Source organism: Molothrus aeneus, chromosome 4, assembly GCF_037042795.1.
Source record: "Molothrus aeneus isolate 106 chromosome 4, BPBGC_Maene_1.0, whole genome shotgun sequence".
NCBI lineage: Eukaryota > Metazoa > Chordata > Aves > Passeriformes > Icteridae > Molothrus > Molothrus aeneus.
This window is the reverse complement of record NC_089649.1, coordinates 16,740,027-16,754,583: the sequence shown is the minus strand read 5'-3', so window position 1 is coordinate 16,754,583 and position 14,557 is coordinate 16,740,027. Positions and strand designations below refer to the sequence as shown.

Sequence of the window (14,557 nt, the reverse complement as noted above, 5' to 3'; positions counted from 1 at the left end):
TGCCACATCTGCACATCATTTTCAGTACCTGCAGGGGTGGTGACTCAACCACTCCCCAGAGTGTTTGAAGGCTGTAGGGGAAATGTGACAGGTATTGTCCACTACGAGGTGCAGAAACACTTGAGGTCTTTTGTACAATCATTGTCCTTCAGTTTTGGTTTTGTGTAGCACCATTGACTCCTGGGCTGGCTATAAGGATCTCATGGGATATTGCAATGGGAATAATGGTAAAAGCCATAGAAAAGAGCAGTTGATGCTTCTGACCATGACCAATTCCAAGCTCATGCTTTTGCTGTAGTGCAGTCGGAAAACCACAAAGAATAGTGGTCAGATTACTGTCTTACAGCTAGCACACAATTTTATTTGTATTGTTTAGCTGGGTGCTGGTGTATTCAAGTTTTGGGACTTGAATATTTTTCTCCATCATGGTCCTACTATCCCAGCAATACTGGTTTGATTTCTTTGTGTCACCGAATTGAAATACTGTATTTCCTGATAGAGATCAACATTTGTGCATCTATAAACTGGTATAGTTCCCTTGAAGTTCAGAGATGTTATCTGTGGGATCAATCACTAATTTTCCTCAGAAGAGGAGAACAAAGAATACATGTCATTCAGAGGCAAAAGGGGGTGAACAATGTATTTGGATATGCCTAGAATTTCAGTGGCCCTGAAGAGAAGTGGCAGCATTAATTTTGTCAGCCCCAGAGTCCCACATGAAGCAGAACTGAGCATATGTCATGAGTTTGGTTACTTTCATTCCAGTTCCAGTTACATCTTGCAGGCTTTTTGTGCCTAACATTCTTTTGGCTGGCACTGCAGATTGATCCCATTCGGTTGTAGATTCTTAAAATTGTGTCCATTAGTTCAGCCAGTTTTCTCTTCCTCATGCTGTTGTGTGCTTTGCTGATGTGCTTTGACATCCTGCTCCTGAGGAGCTTTTTGAAAACAACTTTTAGAGAGTTTTACAAGTGTGTTCTGTGAGAGGAATGTAGGAAATAGCTGTCACTTTGCTCTGGAAACTGTTGCTGTACTGATAGTGAAATAAGCATTCCAGTGTGAACAAACTCTGCCATGTTTCCCCGTGCTAATATCATAATATCATCCTATACACATGACAGCACATGGTGGTTTAAATTTTTTTCCTCCTTTTTTTTTTTTTTTTTTTTTTTTTTTTACATTTTGGGAAATTCTTGTTGCAATACCAGAAGTTAAACTCACAGCAAGCTTCAACAGGACTTTTCCCCAGCCCCCAGCTTGCAGTTACACTGTGGTATTCTTTGGATTTTCTAGCATGTCATTGCTCTGAAACACCAAAAACTGTGTGTATTTGGTCGCCCATTATCTGGTGTACATGTGAAACAGCACATTCTGCTTTGTGGTTCTGATGTATCTATGCCTTGGTTCTTGAGAGAGACAGCAAATGTCCCAGTTGTGTTTGGAATCTGGATCACCAGCATGTGAATATTAAGGTGCTGAAATATTCCCAGTGGGTACAGCATAGGCTGAGTATCTCTCTGTATTTGACCTCCAGAATATTGAGTAGAGGTGCTTAAGTTGGTCAGATTTGTGTTTCTTAAGCTGATTTATTAGAGTTTGCATATTGACACATATCCAGAGACAGTTTGCTTGCAGATGGAGTGAGAGGAAGAGGCCATGTCTTGGAGTGCTCTTGCAGCAAAGAACTGAGCTTGGATATGGAAGGAACTGCTGTTAGGATCACACGGAACTGTTGCCATGTGACAAACTATAGATAACATCTAAAAAATAGGACAGATGGATTGTGTTTGAGTCATTGTTTGCTTTGATTCTTGGCACTTCTTCTATGTACTACAACTATCTATAACTGTGAAAGAAGCAAAAATAAAAACGGATATATAAAAAAATATTTCTCAATTAATTTTTTTGGTTTTTTTGGTCATGTCCTTTTTCTATCAGAATGCAGAGATTCCTAATAGGCAGGGAGTCACCACATATTCATGTTTGTCTTCTTTTGTTTCATTTACTTTTACTGGTAGAGAGAAATTTAAAATTTAAAATGTAGTGGTAATCACAAATGGTGTGTAATAAAATGTGCCACAGTATTCTTTTATAGCAAGGAAATCATGCCCTCTGTCTCTAAAATACACTGCCTATATTTCTATGTCCTTTTTTGACTCCTTTCTCCTTAAAGAACTCGTATGGTTTCCATGACTACAACAGTTAAGCAGGCAAAATCTATTCCATATTTATACTCTGCAAGTTTATGGGAGGAAAAGGTAAATAAGTTTGTGAGGGAGCCATCTCTGTGCAATCTGTTTTTGTGACCCCTGGCAGCAATGCTCCCTTTACCTGGTCACAAATTCAGCACTGTAAAGGCAGGGTCAGGCTCGTTTGAGAGCCCTGGCAGCCAGGGTTTCCAGCTGGATTGGTACAACTCTTAGGCATAGAGCAGGTTTGTTCATAGCTGTGGCTGGACCTGTGATCCCCTTGGAGCCATTAAAAAATGTATCAGCTCTTTGTAAATTCTGTCTGCAGGGAAGAAACTGATGATTGTGAAACTTAAGCTCTTTTGGTGTTGGTTGCTTAGAAACTCCATTTAATTTACCCTTTTTGCTATCAGACAGTGATGTTTTCAAACCCTCTTTACAGATGTCAGGTGCCTATCTGCTCCTGCACTGTCAAAAACTTCCTTTTGGTCCCTGACAGATCTCCCTTTTCTCACATTTGTCCTGGGTCACTACTATGATGCAACTTACTGGACAGACTTTTTTCAAGGCTCTCGTTGCTTCTCCTGGAAATCCAGGATTGGCATTAACTCCTGTCAGTGCATTGTAGCTGCTCCTTAACAGACTTCAGGCTTATCCTTCCATGTCATTCCCCTGAAATCCCATCCCCACTGACATGAGCACCCTTGCATCATCATCACTGATCACCACCATATGTTTCACATGAGACCAATTGCGCAAATCACTTCTGTTCCCTCTTAGCACCAAGGGGTTTCTCCTGTGGTAGGAGAATGGCCATGGCCACATGGAATCAGGGAGGTGGGGCAATAGGACAGAGCAGCTAAATAAAAGGGCAGGCATCAAAACAAAGAAGCAGTGGAACCAGACATAGAAAAACTAGAACCAGTCTGGAAAGAAATGTAGCTCAGGTAATTAAATTTTCTATGTCAGCATGTGTTGCTGATATTTACTCTCTAAGATTAATGTAGTCTACAGATGTTCATGGTGCTTTATAGAAAGCTATATATTTTGCTTGGTCCCAGGACCTGTCCTTAGACAATCATAAGAGCCAGTGTCAGCCCAAAAAAAATAAAAAGTTGTGGAAGATAGAAACACAGTATGAAACAAGATATTCTGTGTGAAGCCTGGGTGAAATTTGTGAACAATGCAAGTCATGTCTGGCATGACATGAGTGGGAAAACTCAGCAGAATGGGCAGAGGTCTGCAATAGAGACAGATATAACTATCTGAAAGGGAAGCAGAAAGTAGGAAAACTCAAATACAGGAGTCCCTTTGCAAGTCAAAAATAGGACATTGAGGAGTTGGTTTGTTTGTTTGTGAGTGTTATTTGTATGGACATTTTTGGGGAGGGGGATTGTTGGTTTTTTTGTCTTTTTTTCTTTTCTGGCTTCAAATACAGTGTTTTAAAATTCTGTCTACACATCTAAGTCTTGAAATTTCTGGTGTAACATGACAACTCAAAAACCTAATTGTGCGGTGAGGGTCCAGAGTGACGCAGAGTCCCCAGGCAGGTGCAAAGGAGAGCTGCTTTATTGCAAAAACCAGGCATTTTTAAGCAGTCAGGCCTTTCTCAGTTACATAGCTTTAAAGCATAACCAACATAATTCAGCCAAGCACCATACACCACGTTGTGAACATGCTAGGTTTATATAACTCGTTTTTCTACCTCTAATTCAGCTGAGTCTCTTTCCCATAGTCCTTTTCTACTTAGCCAAATTTGCATGCCTGAGCCATGATTTTACATGGCCTTCTCTTTGTAAGGTTTTATCTCTGTGCAACACCTAATAGTTTTCATTTTGTTCCCACTGGAAAAAGACACTTTGGCTTCTTATGCAGCAGATAAAATATGCTGGTTTTGTCTGCTTAGAAGAGCCTTGTAGAGATTGTAGGGTCAGTTTGGGGGGGAATTAGAATTTGAGTAGCCTTTTAGGGTTAAAATTCTTACCTTTTTTCTCCCATGATTATCACGTTGTAGGTGAAGGATTGGTAGCCGTACACTTTTATTCCACTGTTGAATTTTGGTTTTTAATCATTTGAGAAATGCAGCAAGCAAAATGAAATAGCATTTCTTATTCACCCAAGTGACAGCTTTTGTTCTGTTTGTCAGGCAAGCAAGCAAGTCTTTTAAATTATGGTTGTGAGGGGATAATAGTAAGATAGTGGCTGGTTTCTATTCCAGTTTGTAGGTCCAAAAAATAGCAGGTTTATAACATGGCTGATATTTTGAATGTGGTAGGTACTCAGCTTCTGCCAGGTGCACAGACTCTGCCTCAGCGCCATTATTCCCCATGTCTTTTAAATTGCTGTTAAACAAGAAAACTGGACTTTTTTCTGGCTGTGCTGCTTAACAATCTTGAAAACTGTCCAAAGTTTACATTCCCTGCTGAGTTCAGAGCAGCAAATGTCAGATCTCTTTGCCAAATTCAGTGTCTTATACCCATTTTCCAGATGTGGGGTAAACATCTACTTAATATGGTTTACCTGCAAATCATGTTTAAGCTTCTTTTGCCCATGTGTTTCCTGCCACTGAATATTGATAGGCACCCCCAGCTCTGGTCCATTTTTCAGTTTTTTACTTTGCTCTGGCTTTGGTAAATCCTTGAGCATGCCAAGAGTGAGTAGTGTAGGATACTCTGGAAACCATGAGGTTGTCATCTCTTACATGCTTCACGTGTAAAGAAAGCATATTGGTCTAGAGCCCTTTCAAAGCAGGATGGAAAAGAAACTTGGCTCCTTTTGCTGCCCAGGTTGAATTTCCTAGGCTGGCAGCTAACAAAAGCTCCTGGCAGCTAGCAGACTGTGTAGTGAGTTAGTGACAAGAGACATTAAAGACCAGAAAGTACAAAGTACTGATTTTACAGCGCTGTTCAGAAAAGTATTAAACAGCCGAGCGGCTCTCCGAGCCAAGTGTGAAGAATTAGCAGAGCACATGCAGATGAGAAGTGTGTAAACATGCTCCATACTCTGCGTCCTCATGAATATTTTAATCTCCTGGCAAACTGAACCACAGCCCGTTGAGTGGTGTGCCAGGCAATGTGTGAACTTTAGAGCTTTTTCCACATTGCCTTTCCCACTGTATCCCTGTATCCCCACTGTCTTTGTGAGAGAAAATGACTATGAAGGGTTTTATCTTGCATCAATATGCACAACTGGTAACTGGTGGGTTGCAAAAAGATTCTTGTTAGGGCATCACCAACTCACATAATTAGCAAGATAACGAACTTTTATTGTAAATATGTTTATTAAAAATAAGTGTTCCATTCTTTTTTATCCCTGCAGCTTCTTTTCCATTGTCTTATATATGATGGCTCAGACACCTTTCTTCAGACCCTCTCATCTGAAATTTTGGCAGATAAGAGCTCTCCCAGCATGACTAAATTGTGAGATAGATTTCACAGAGAACTTTTCAGATCCAGCTGTCCTTAGAATTATGAATGAATTCTGCTTCCACTTTTATCTTTGCTGCAAAAGGCTGCTTGGCTTTGGCATTTTAGGCAATGACTGAAGTAGTTGACAAAGAATGAGCAATACAGATTCAAAATTGGACTGTTATGAGTAAAGGGACTGGATGATATGTGAGCTTGGACTTTGTGTTTGCATGTAAGTATGTAGGCTATTGAGCCAGGTAATAGACACCCCTACCAGAGAGAAGATGACTGAGATACTCAATTTTTTCCCTCAGTCTTCAGGGGCAACCTCTCTTCCCACACCTCTGCAGTGGAGGGACAGCAGGATAGGGACTGGGGGAGCAAAGTCCCTCCCACTGTAAATAAAGATCAGGTTCATGGCCACCAAGGAACCTGAATGTACATGTGTCTGTGGGACCTGATGGGAGGCACCCCAGAGTGCTGAGGGAATTGGCTGATGTGGTTGCCAAGACACTCTCCATAATATTTGAAAATCCCTGGCAGTCAGGTGAAGTCCCAGATGGCAGGAAAAAAGGAAACTTTGTACCCATCTTTAAAAATGATAGAAAGGAGGACCCTGGGAGCTACCAGCCTGTCAGCCTCACCTCTGTGCCTGGGACTGTCATGGAACAGCTCCTCCTGGAAGCTGTGCTAAGGCAGATGGAGGACATGGAGGTGATTCAGGACACCCAGCACAGCTTCACCAAGGGCAAGTCCTGCCTGACCAACCCTGTGCCCTTCTGTGATTGAGTGACTCCATCAGTGGGCAAGGGAGGTTTCACATGTCATTTATCTGGACCTCTGTGAAGCCTTTGACATAGTCCCCTGTAGCATCCCTCTCTCTAAAATGGCAAGAGGTGGATTTGAGGGGAGGACATGTGCATCCAGAGGGTTGTGGTCAACAGGTTAGAATCCTGATGGACATCAGTGACCAGTGGTGTCCCTCAGAGGTCCAACTGGGACCAGGGTTTTTTAATATCTTCATTAATCACAAAGAGATCAAGTGCATCTCAGCAAATTTGCAGGGTTATGATCTTTAACAAGACCAAGTACAAGATGCTGCACCTGGGCTGGGGCAACCCCAGGATCAGCAAAGGCTGGAGATGAACAGATCCAGAGCAGCCCTGCCCGGAAGGACTTGGAGGTGCTGGTGGATGAGAGGCTGGACGTGACCCAGCCATGGGCACTGGCAGCCCAGAAAGCCAAACACATCCTGGGCTGCATCCAAAGCAGGGCAAGGGAGGGGATGAGTGAGCCCAGTTGTCTTTCCTGATAAAACGCTGAAATGTAAAAATAGAGCCACACACTTTGAACTTCTTTCTTAAAATTCTCCTGTTTTTGTGGCACATCTTTGAAGTTTAAGCGCTACAGAATTCACTATTAATCTTGACAGCAATGCTGCATTTTCATTCAAGACTGGGATGATAATCCCAAACAATTCAGGCACTTCAGTCCTCTCTCATGTTACTTCATTCCAACACAAGATAACGGATCATATGTTTCACATGCATGTTTCACATTCACATTGCATCTGCAATGCAGGAAGGAACACTTTGAGTCCTATCAATAATCTCTGGAGTGATGAGGAACCTCATGGAAAACCTTGGCAACTGATTTATTTATTCTGTGAAACTGGAATCTGGTGATAGTAAAAAAATGATGACTTGTGTAGCAACTGGGGGGGCAGCTTGGTTATATTTTCTAATCTGGCTGCTTCCACTGGCTTGCAAGAAGCTGTGAGCTGATGGAAACACACAGAAAAACAGGCTGGAACCGTAACTGGCAACAAAAAAAGTGCAGCAGTCATCCATTGTGAGGCTGTATTGGTCTTCTTTAGCATCAGCTCTGAATATTGTCTCAATTTCTCTGCATTTTCAGAGGGAATAGAGCTTATCCAGAGAGTATAGTAGCCATTGCTGACAAGAGGTCTGCAACCCTTCACTACAGTCATACTGGATTTTCTTTTTTTTATTTTCAGTACAAAGGGTTGCTTCCAAACCTAATAAGGACATTTAAAGGCTTTTTGTTACAGTGGCCTTTGACTTGTACTGCTTGGGGCAAACTTTCTGCACCCTGCTGCATGTACAGAATTCTTTTATTTTTCCACTAATTTAATGGAAAACATTCACTATATTTAAATTTACTTTCTGGAGAGTTTTCACTCTAATAACTTTTTCTGGTTAAACGTAATTGTTGAAGAGCAGAATATGAACTGTTTGTATGAATGTCTGCCTTTAGAAACTTGGAAGTTATATATCAAGAGGAGAAAAAACAAGTTAAGAATGAGAAAGGCTAATTTCATTCTATAATTTGGACTGATATGTGAGGACAATGTAAGGAGCAAACAAACCAAACCCACCAAAAAAAACCTGCCACAGTAAACTGAGAAAAGTTTGCTTGAAGCAAAATAACATTTTCACTCTTTTCTGTTGGAGTACTTGGCTGAAAGGGGACTGCAAGTAGAGAGAATGTAAAGGACTTGAAACATTTTATGGTTGAAGCTTCAGAAACCACATTTACAGAAATTCTACTTGACGCAGGAAAAAGATTTGATTCTTGTCATTCCTATAAATTACTTCCTCAGAAACTGCAATACTGATAGTTATCTGAAACCAAGGGCTTTGAAATTGCCACAGAGAAATTGCTGTGGAAAGGATTCATGCTTTTCTTTATTATCTCTTTGTGCATATACATGTAGATGTGTATCTGAGCATTTCTAGGGAAGCTGTTCCACTCCCTATATTGGTGGTGATTGGTGGTTGAGGATGAGCCATCATTAGCATTCTTGTTAAATGTGATTTTCAGGGTATCCTTTATTGTCCTAAGAACCATCTCTAAGAGTTGGCTTTAAAAATTTTTCTATGGGTTTAACAGTCTGTTCTGGTGGGTAAACTATAATGGAATTGATAAATGTTAAGTTTCCCTGTTGATGAAAAGATGGGCGGAATAAATTTAAGTATTTATTTGGTAAGTGTTTATTGAAATAGAAACTTGGACATGAAACTAGAATGCTTTCCATTTCTTTTCAAAATAGGTATAAAAATGAATGCCTGGTCCTCCAAGTAAATGACAACAGATCATTGCTCATTGTTCATCATAGTCTGAGCTCACACAGAATATTATGGTAAATGATGACCTGGATTTGTGAAAATCCGACTAGGAGGAGTTTCATTTTTTTCCTGCCAAAGTCAGCAAAAAGCCTTGTTAAATAACTGTGATTACATATATCTCTTGGTAGTCATGAATTTATATTCACTAATTTTTTTTATCTCTGCTAAATAGGTTTGTTTCAAATTATTTACAGTTTTAAAAGGCATTTTTAGCACTAACATTTACCATGTCAAGCTAACTGTAAAGAGGATTTATGGGGAAAGAGTTTATTTACTGCCTTTTCTGTCTGTACAGCTGCCAGAGACATGGTAGTAAACTTTGAGGATTTTTCTGAGCTCATGTTGCAGTAAAGCTATCATTTTATTATGAGACCAGGGGTAATTTAGAGTCTGCTATAAAATCAAGAAACTGTACAAATTAAAGAATAAATTCACAGTTGAGCAAGAGGTGTTATGATAGAGTTTCCAGAGAAACTGTTTTACATGCAAGTCCAGTCTCTTATTTGAGATTTAGAGTGACTTTCATACTCAGCCTTTTCACCAGAGTTCACAGACACTCATTACTCTCTCTCTTATTTGTGATCCCTGGAGCCAAGTGTTTATACAGCCAGTGACTGAACTTATCTTCAGGAGGCTTGTCATCAGTACTAATCTTGGTGTTCCAAGGTAAGGATTTCGTGTGGCAAGCAGCAGAGAGAGGACCTACATCTGGTGTCTGTAGTTTCATTGTAGTGAAGTGCAGAGTTGACTGGCTGTAAATAAAAGCTTCTTTCTGGTGAGCACAGAAAAAAACCCATCAGGTCTGTGGATTTATCCAGTGCAATGAATTTATGTAATGACTTCTTCAAGTAGTTGGACATCTTCCATTTGATAGAATTCTGAATTCTGGACACCATGATAGAATTGCAATCAACGTCCTTGTGTCTCAAAGTAAATATCCTCTACAAAGGATTAGGAATTTTAGTTCTTCCATGGTATGAAAAGGGGCAGTAATTGATCATAAAAGCCTACTGCTTAAGAAGTCTTTGGTTTTCTGATTTTAGATTGATTGTTTTGTCTGTTGCTTTGACAGAGAGAGAATATTCAGAAAAGCAAACAGATCTCAGAAGCTGAAGAAAATGTTTGCTCAAACTTTTGTTGTTTTCTAACTCCTAGTCAATAATTTTATGATGCATCTAATGAGATTAAAATACGAAAAAATATTATTAAAATTATTCATAGTACTCTTACACAGCTCACATGAGTCTTACATAGGCTTTTCATCCTAAAAGAAGTTGGGTGATCAAGATGGATTAGCTGAGAGATTTGTCTGCTGAAGTATAGTTGCAGTATATGTCCATGAACAACAGGGACAGAATATTTAACTGTTAAAAGATCCTGTAGATTTAAATCCTTGGGCTTTGCATTTTATTTGTTCAATGCTTTCTTGATGGAACTATTTTAGCTGTGGCCTTTATGATGCCCTGTTGTGGCTGAACTACATCAGAATGAGAGACACAGTTCTGACAGCTGGACAGGAGGTTTGCTTTCTGCTACATACTGTTAGGCTGTAAATCACATGCCATGCTCCTCCTAACACAAGGTTTAGTTGAGTGAAATTCTGTGGCTAGAGAGAAATCAAGTCAGGCTGGATCTCTGATAGCCTTGTCACCTAAGCTGCTGCTTGTATGGTTTAGCTGGTGAGTACATTTTTGTTTGTGCACATGAATAGCTGGGTCATGGAAGTTACGTGCCTTATTCATGAACAGGAGAATAAAGAATTGTTACCAACTGACAGAATGGATGATGTTGGACACCTGGTCCCACCCACCTGTTCAAAGCAGCGTCAACTACAGCAGATTGCCCAGGACCACTGGAAGAGTCTTGCTCCATCTTCCTTACTCCTCCTGGCAGATACTTAAGAAAATTTATAAGATCCACTCTAAGCCTTCTCCAGGTTAAACAACTCCAGCTCACTCAGCTGCTCCCTGTATGACAGATGCTCCAGTCCCTAATAAACTTCATGGCTCATCAGTGGAATTTCTCCAGTCTTTATCTTTCTCATACTGGGAGCCTGGAGTACCACCCAGAACTCCAGATGTGGCCATGGAAATATCACTTCCTTAAACCCACTCTCAAGAGACTTCCTAAATAAGTCCTAATAGTAATCTTTGCAAAACTTCTCATCACCTTTGTTCTTATTTGTGGGATGCATTTGGTGTGTTATTTATGCAGATGTAGTGAAAATTCAGTATTTCTGATTCTTCTCTTCTTGTGTGGTTTCCCAGACAAACATTGCCAACAGTTTCTTACCTATTTTGAACAGATGTACATTTTTTGTTAGCTTTGTGACTAAGCTTCTGATGCTTGCATGCTTTCTGCTCAGCTTGGTTAGCTAGCCTCTGTCACTGAGTAAGCAAGGGTTAATTAAAAAAATTTTGCAGGATTCTGAATATTTACTTCATGCTTAGGAAAGCAATTTTTAGAACAATGGGTGGTTTGGTTGATTTATCTCCTGGGAAATATACTGTTGCTTTTCATGGACTAGCAGAAAACTCGAGTCATTCCTCTTTCTTAGTAAAAGGAAAATCAGGAAGAGGGTCTGAGGTTGCTGTCCATTTGGGAATGCTTCTAGAACTTGGTGTGCTTTATGATATTTAGAAGTCAGAAATTATGGATTCAGTTTTGAACCACCAAAATAAGTGTTCAAATGTTACAGAAGTAACATTTATAAAAATAGCTGAAGGTTGTGAAAAACACTTACAAGTTTAAGGAGTATTTTAGGGCCCCAGGCTTAAAAGTTCACTTCTCAAACAATGTATTTCTTCATTTTCAAAAGTTGTAACTGTGCATATATAACAAATATTTTTGTTACCAGGAATCAGTAAAAATCCTTGTGAAATGGTTCTGTTTCTAGGTATGTTATTGAAATTGGATGATATGGTCTCAAAGAATTACTAAATAACTTGATTCCATTAGAAATATCATAAGGAAATCACAAAATTCATTTTGGGTATGTGGGCACTTGGTCGTCGAGCCACGTTGTGAAAGTGTTCTTAACTGCAACAGAAAAAGCAAAAAGCCTTTTCTTCTGTAGACATGCACAGAGAATTGCTTTATGAAAAAACTTCCTTCTCATCCAGTTTTTTTTTATCTGAAGTTACTTAAATTTTTTCCCCCACCCCTTGAAAATAAGTGTTAATTTCCAGTGGAGTTGGAGTTCAGAAGTAGTGGTGTATGCTGTCCTCTGCTGATGCGGTGCTACATGTTTCCTATTGATCTCTTCCTTTTTTTTTTTTTACTAGAAACTCTCTTCTTCTTTTGTCCCAGTATTTTTCTCAGTGGAAAAGAAAAGGAAGAGGTGGACCTGAGGTTCAGGAATTTGCCATGAGAAGTGCTGGATACCCTCTAAGATGCATAACCCCTGTGTTTGTCATCACTACAGTGCTGCATATGATGCCGTCCTTGACAGAAACGTGGCCATTAAGAAGCTCAGCAGACCATTTCAGAACCAAACTCATGCCAAGAGAGCTTACAGGGAGCTGGTCCTCATGAAGTGTGTGAATCATAAAAATGTAAGTGTTCAGCAGGAGAAATGGTATGTGCATTGCTGTGTTAGAAGGGAAGTTGTTCTGTTGGGTTCCTCTTTTAAATGGAAGAAATTACAAGTAAATTTGGCTCAAGGGCTACACACTCTCTGGTAATACATGCCCACAGGAGAGACTGAGGGTATTCCATGTGCTTGTTTAAAGGCTCTGCCAAACTGGGATTGTTCTAGACTTTCCTGCTTCTTGCACCATCTACTGTGTATCATTTAGTATCCATAATGAATGAAAATATTCCTATGCTGCACTAGGAGTGTTCTTCCAGGGCTGTATGCTAATTTTAACCATTATCTGTTAGAACTATCTGCCTGACACTGTATCAACTGCTTTTTTGTAGTGAAATATGTAGGATTGCCACACTGCATTGTAAAGGGTTGTCCCAGGGATCTCATATTCCTCCGCCTCCTAGATTTCCTGCTGCCATATCTATGTGCCCTTCTTTTCATTAGGAGCAAATTTTTCAGTTTGCAGTGTTTACTTGTCCCTTGGATCTTGCAATGACTCTTTCTCCTTATGCAAAGCATAAATGAACTTAAGACAATGTGATGCAAGGGGAGATTTTACACTTGTTCTCAATCACATGTTCACATGGAAAGAGGAAGGACTGACCCTAAAATGGCAAATTGCAGGACTTGACACTACAGTGTCTCTGCCTCACTTCTGGGCAGTGATTTATGCTTACATTCCCATTGTGTTGATCAGGACTGTTCCTTCTCTTCTCTGCTGACTTGATGGAAGCTACCCTCAGCCAGCCCAATGCATGAGGATTTGAAAATGAAGGGATGAGTGAGAAGTTTTTTAACGGTCTGGGAAGAGCAGAGGGGGGCAGCAGGAGTGTCACTAATTTTAAATACATAATTTTAAACATGGTGCATGACAGCTGCTAACAGCACCACATGGGTTGGATCAGAGCTTTAATCTGTCTGTACAGAGAAGTGCAAAGGAAGGAGAGGATTGTAAAGGTACATTTGTAGAGGTAAGATTCAGTCAGAATATGTGGAGTAAAGAGGAAGAATGTTTAATAATTTCTGTTAGAAAACCTAAAGAGGCAATGGAAGTGGGAAGGGAGACATTCAGATGCTGTCTTCATGGCAGCAGTGCTGGTGTCATCTACCTCTGTTACCTGCACAGAGTGAAAACAGGGGAAATCCAGATCTGTGGGGGTCACGTTGTTTCCTGTCTTCTTTTTCACATATTATTACCAGTGTCTTTCAGCAGCCCAGCCCGTTTAAAATAAACCAAACAAAAATGCTAACCAAAACAAGAGAAAGGAGGAAAGGAGTTGAACTATGCAAGATGTTTTTGCTCAGGATATCTCTGTTTCAAAGTGCTTCTACTGAAAAGTTGTACCTCTCCTGATGGAATTTGTGTCAGCCAGTATGTGCATGTGTGTGCCCTCAAAGGAATTGAGGCCATGTCAGAGAGAAGGAAGGAACACTGTTTGATAAGATGGTCCTTGGTTATTTGTGCCCTCAAATAAGCCTTCCTCATAAATAAGAACAAAGCACAAAGACTGCTATGCTAGATTGAGCTGAAGTTGATCTTTGAACCTGCAACTTCAAAATTGAGAGCAGTGTCTCACCCTTAGCACTTTGTTTTGTTGCTGGTTATCCTTCTTTCAGATGATTCCAAGTGCACCTGGAAGAAATCTGAGAGATCTGTGGTATTTTATTTTGAATGCTGCTGATTTTTTACTGATCCACAAAGTGAGAAGTGGTAATATAAATAGAGCAGTGAAAAAACAGTTTATTCTTTTTTATATTGAACACAGTTCAAAACAGATTCAACTGATGATGTATATCACTTATTTTTACTCTTTTGTCTTACTTTACTTTTCAGATTATAAGTTTATTAAATGTCTTCACACCACAGAAATCTCTGGAGGAGTTCCAGGATGTGTAAGTAACAGGGGCAGTAATTAAACTAAAGCTTTAGGGATGTGTGGGGCATTATGGTGTACCTTGATTGCAATAACTCAGCAAAATACAAAGGTTGTAGCTCCTCTAAAAAAGACAGTGTGAGTCTAGTGGGTGGAAAAATATTCGGAATCCCCATATTGAGAGCTCTTTTGATAATTTAAGGTGAAAACCACCAGTTTCATATTTGTTGTTGTGTAATGTTATTTGCCTGGGGAACTAGGGGTAGGTGTAGAAGAAAATCAGCATCTCTGTTGGAACCTTGCCCTGCTGGACAACCACTACTGTGCCCAGTATGAGCCTGCTGTGAAT

General features: G+C 40.0%; 1 protein-coding gene across 6 annotated transcripts in view; it reads left to right on the top strand.

The window, feature by feature from the left end:
• Window positions 1-14,557, top strand: part of MAPK10 (mitogen-activated protein kinase 10) — a 147,290-nt gene that overhangs the window by 81,268 nt on the left and 51,465 nt on the right. For all 6 annotated transcript variants that reach the window (XM_066547998.1, XM_066548000.1, XM_066547997.1 and 3 more), the window contains 2 exons: window positions 12,170-12,299; window positions 14,169-14,227. In XM_066547998.1, coding sequence (XP_066404095.1) covers window positions 12,170-12,299; window positions 14,169-14,227 — 189 coding nt within the window. The remainder of the gene's footprint in view (window positions 1-12,169; window positions 12,300-14,168; window positions 14,228-14,557) is intronic.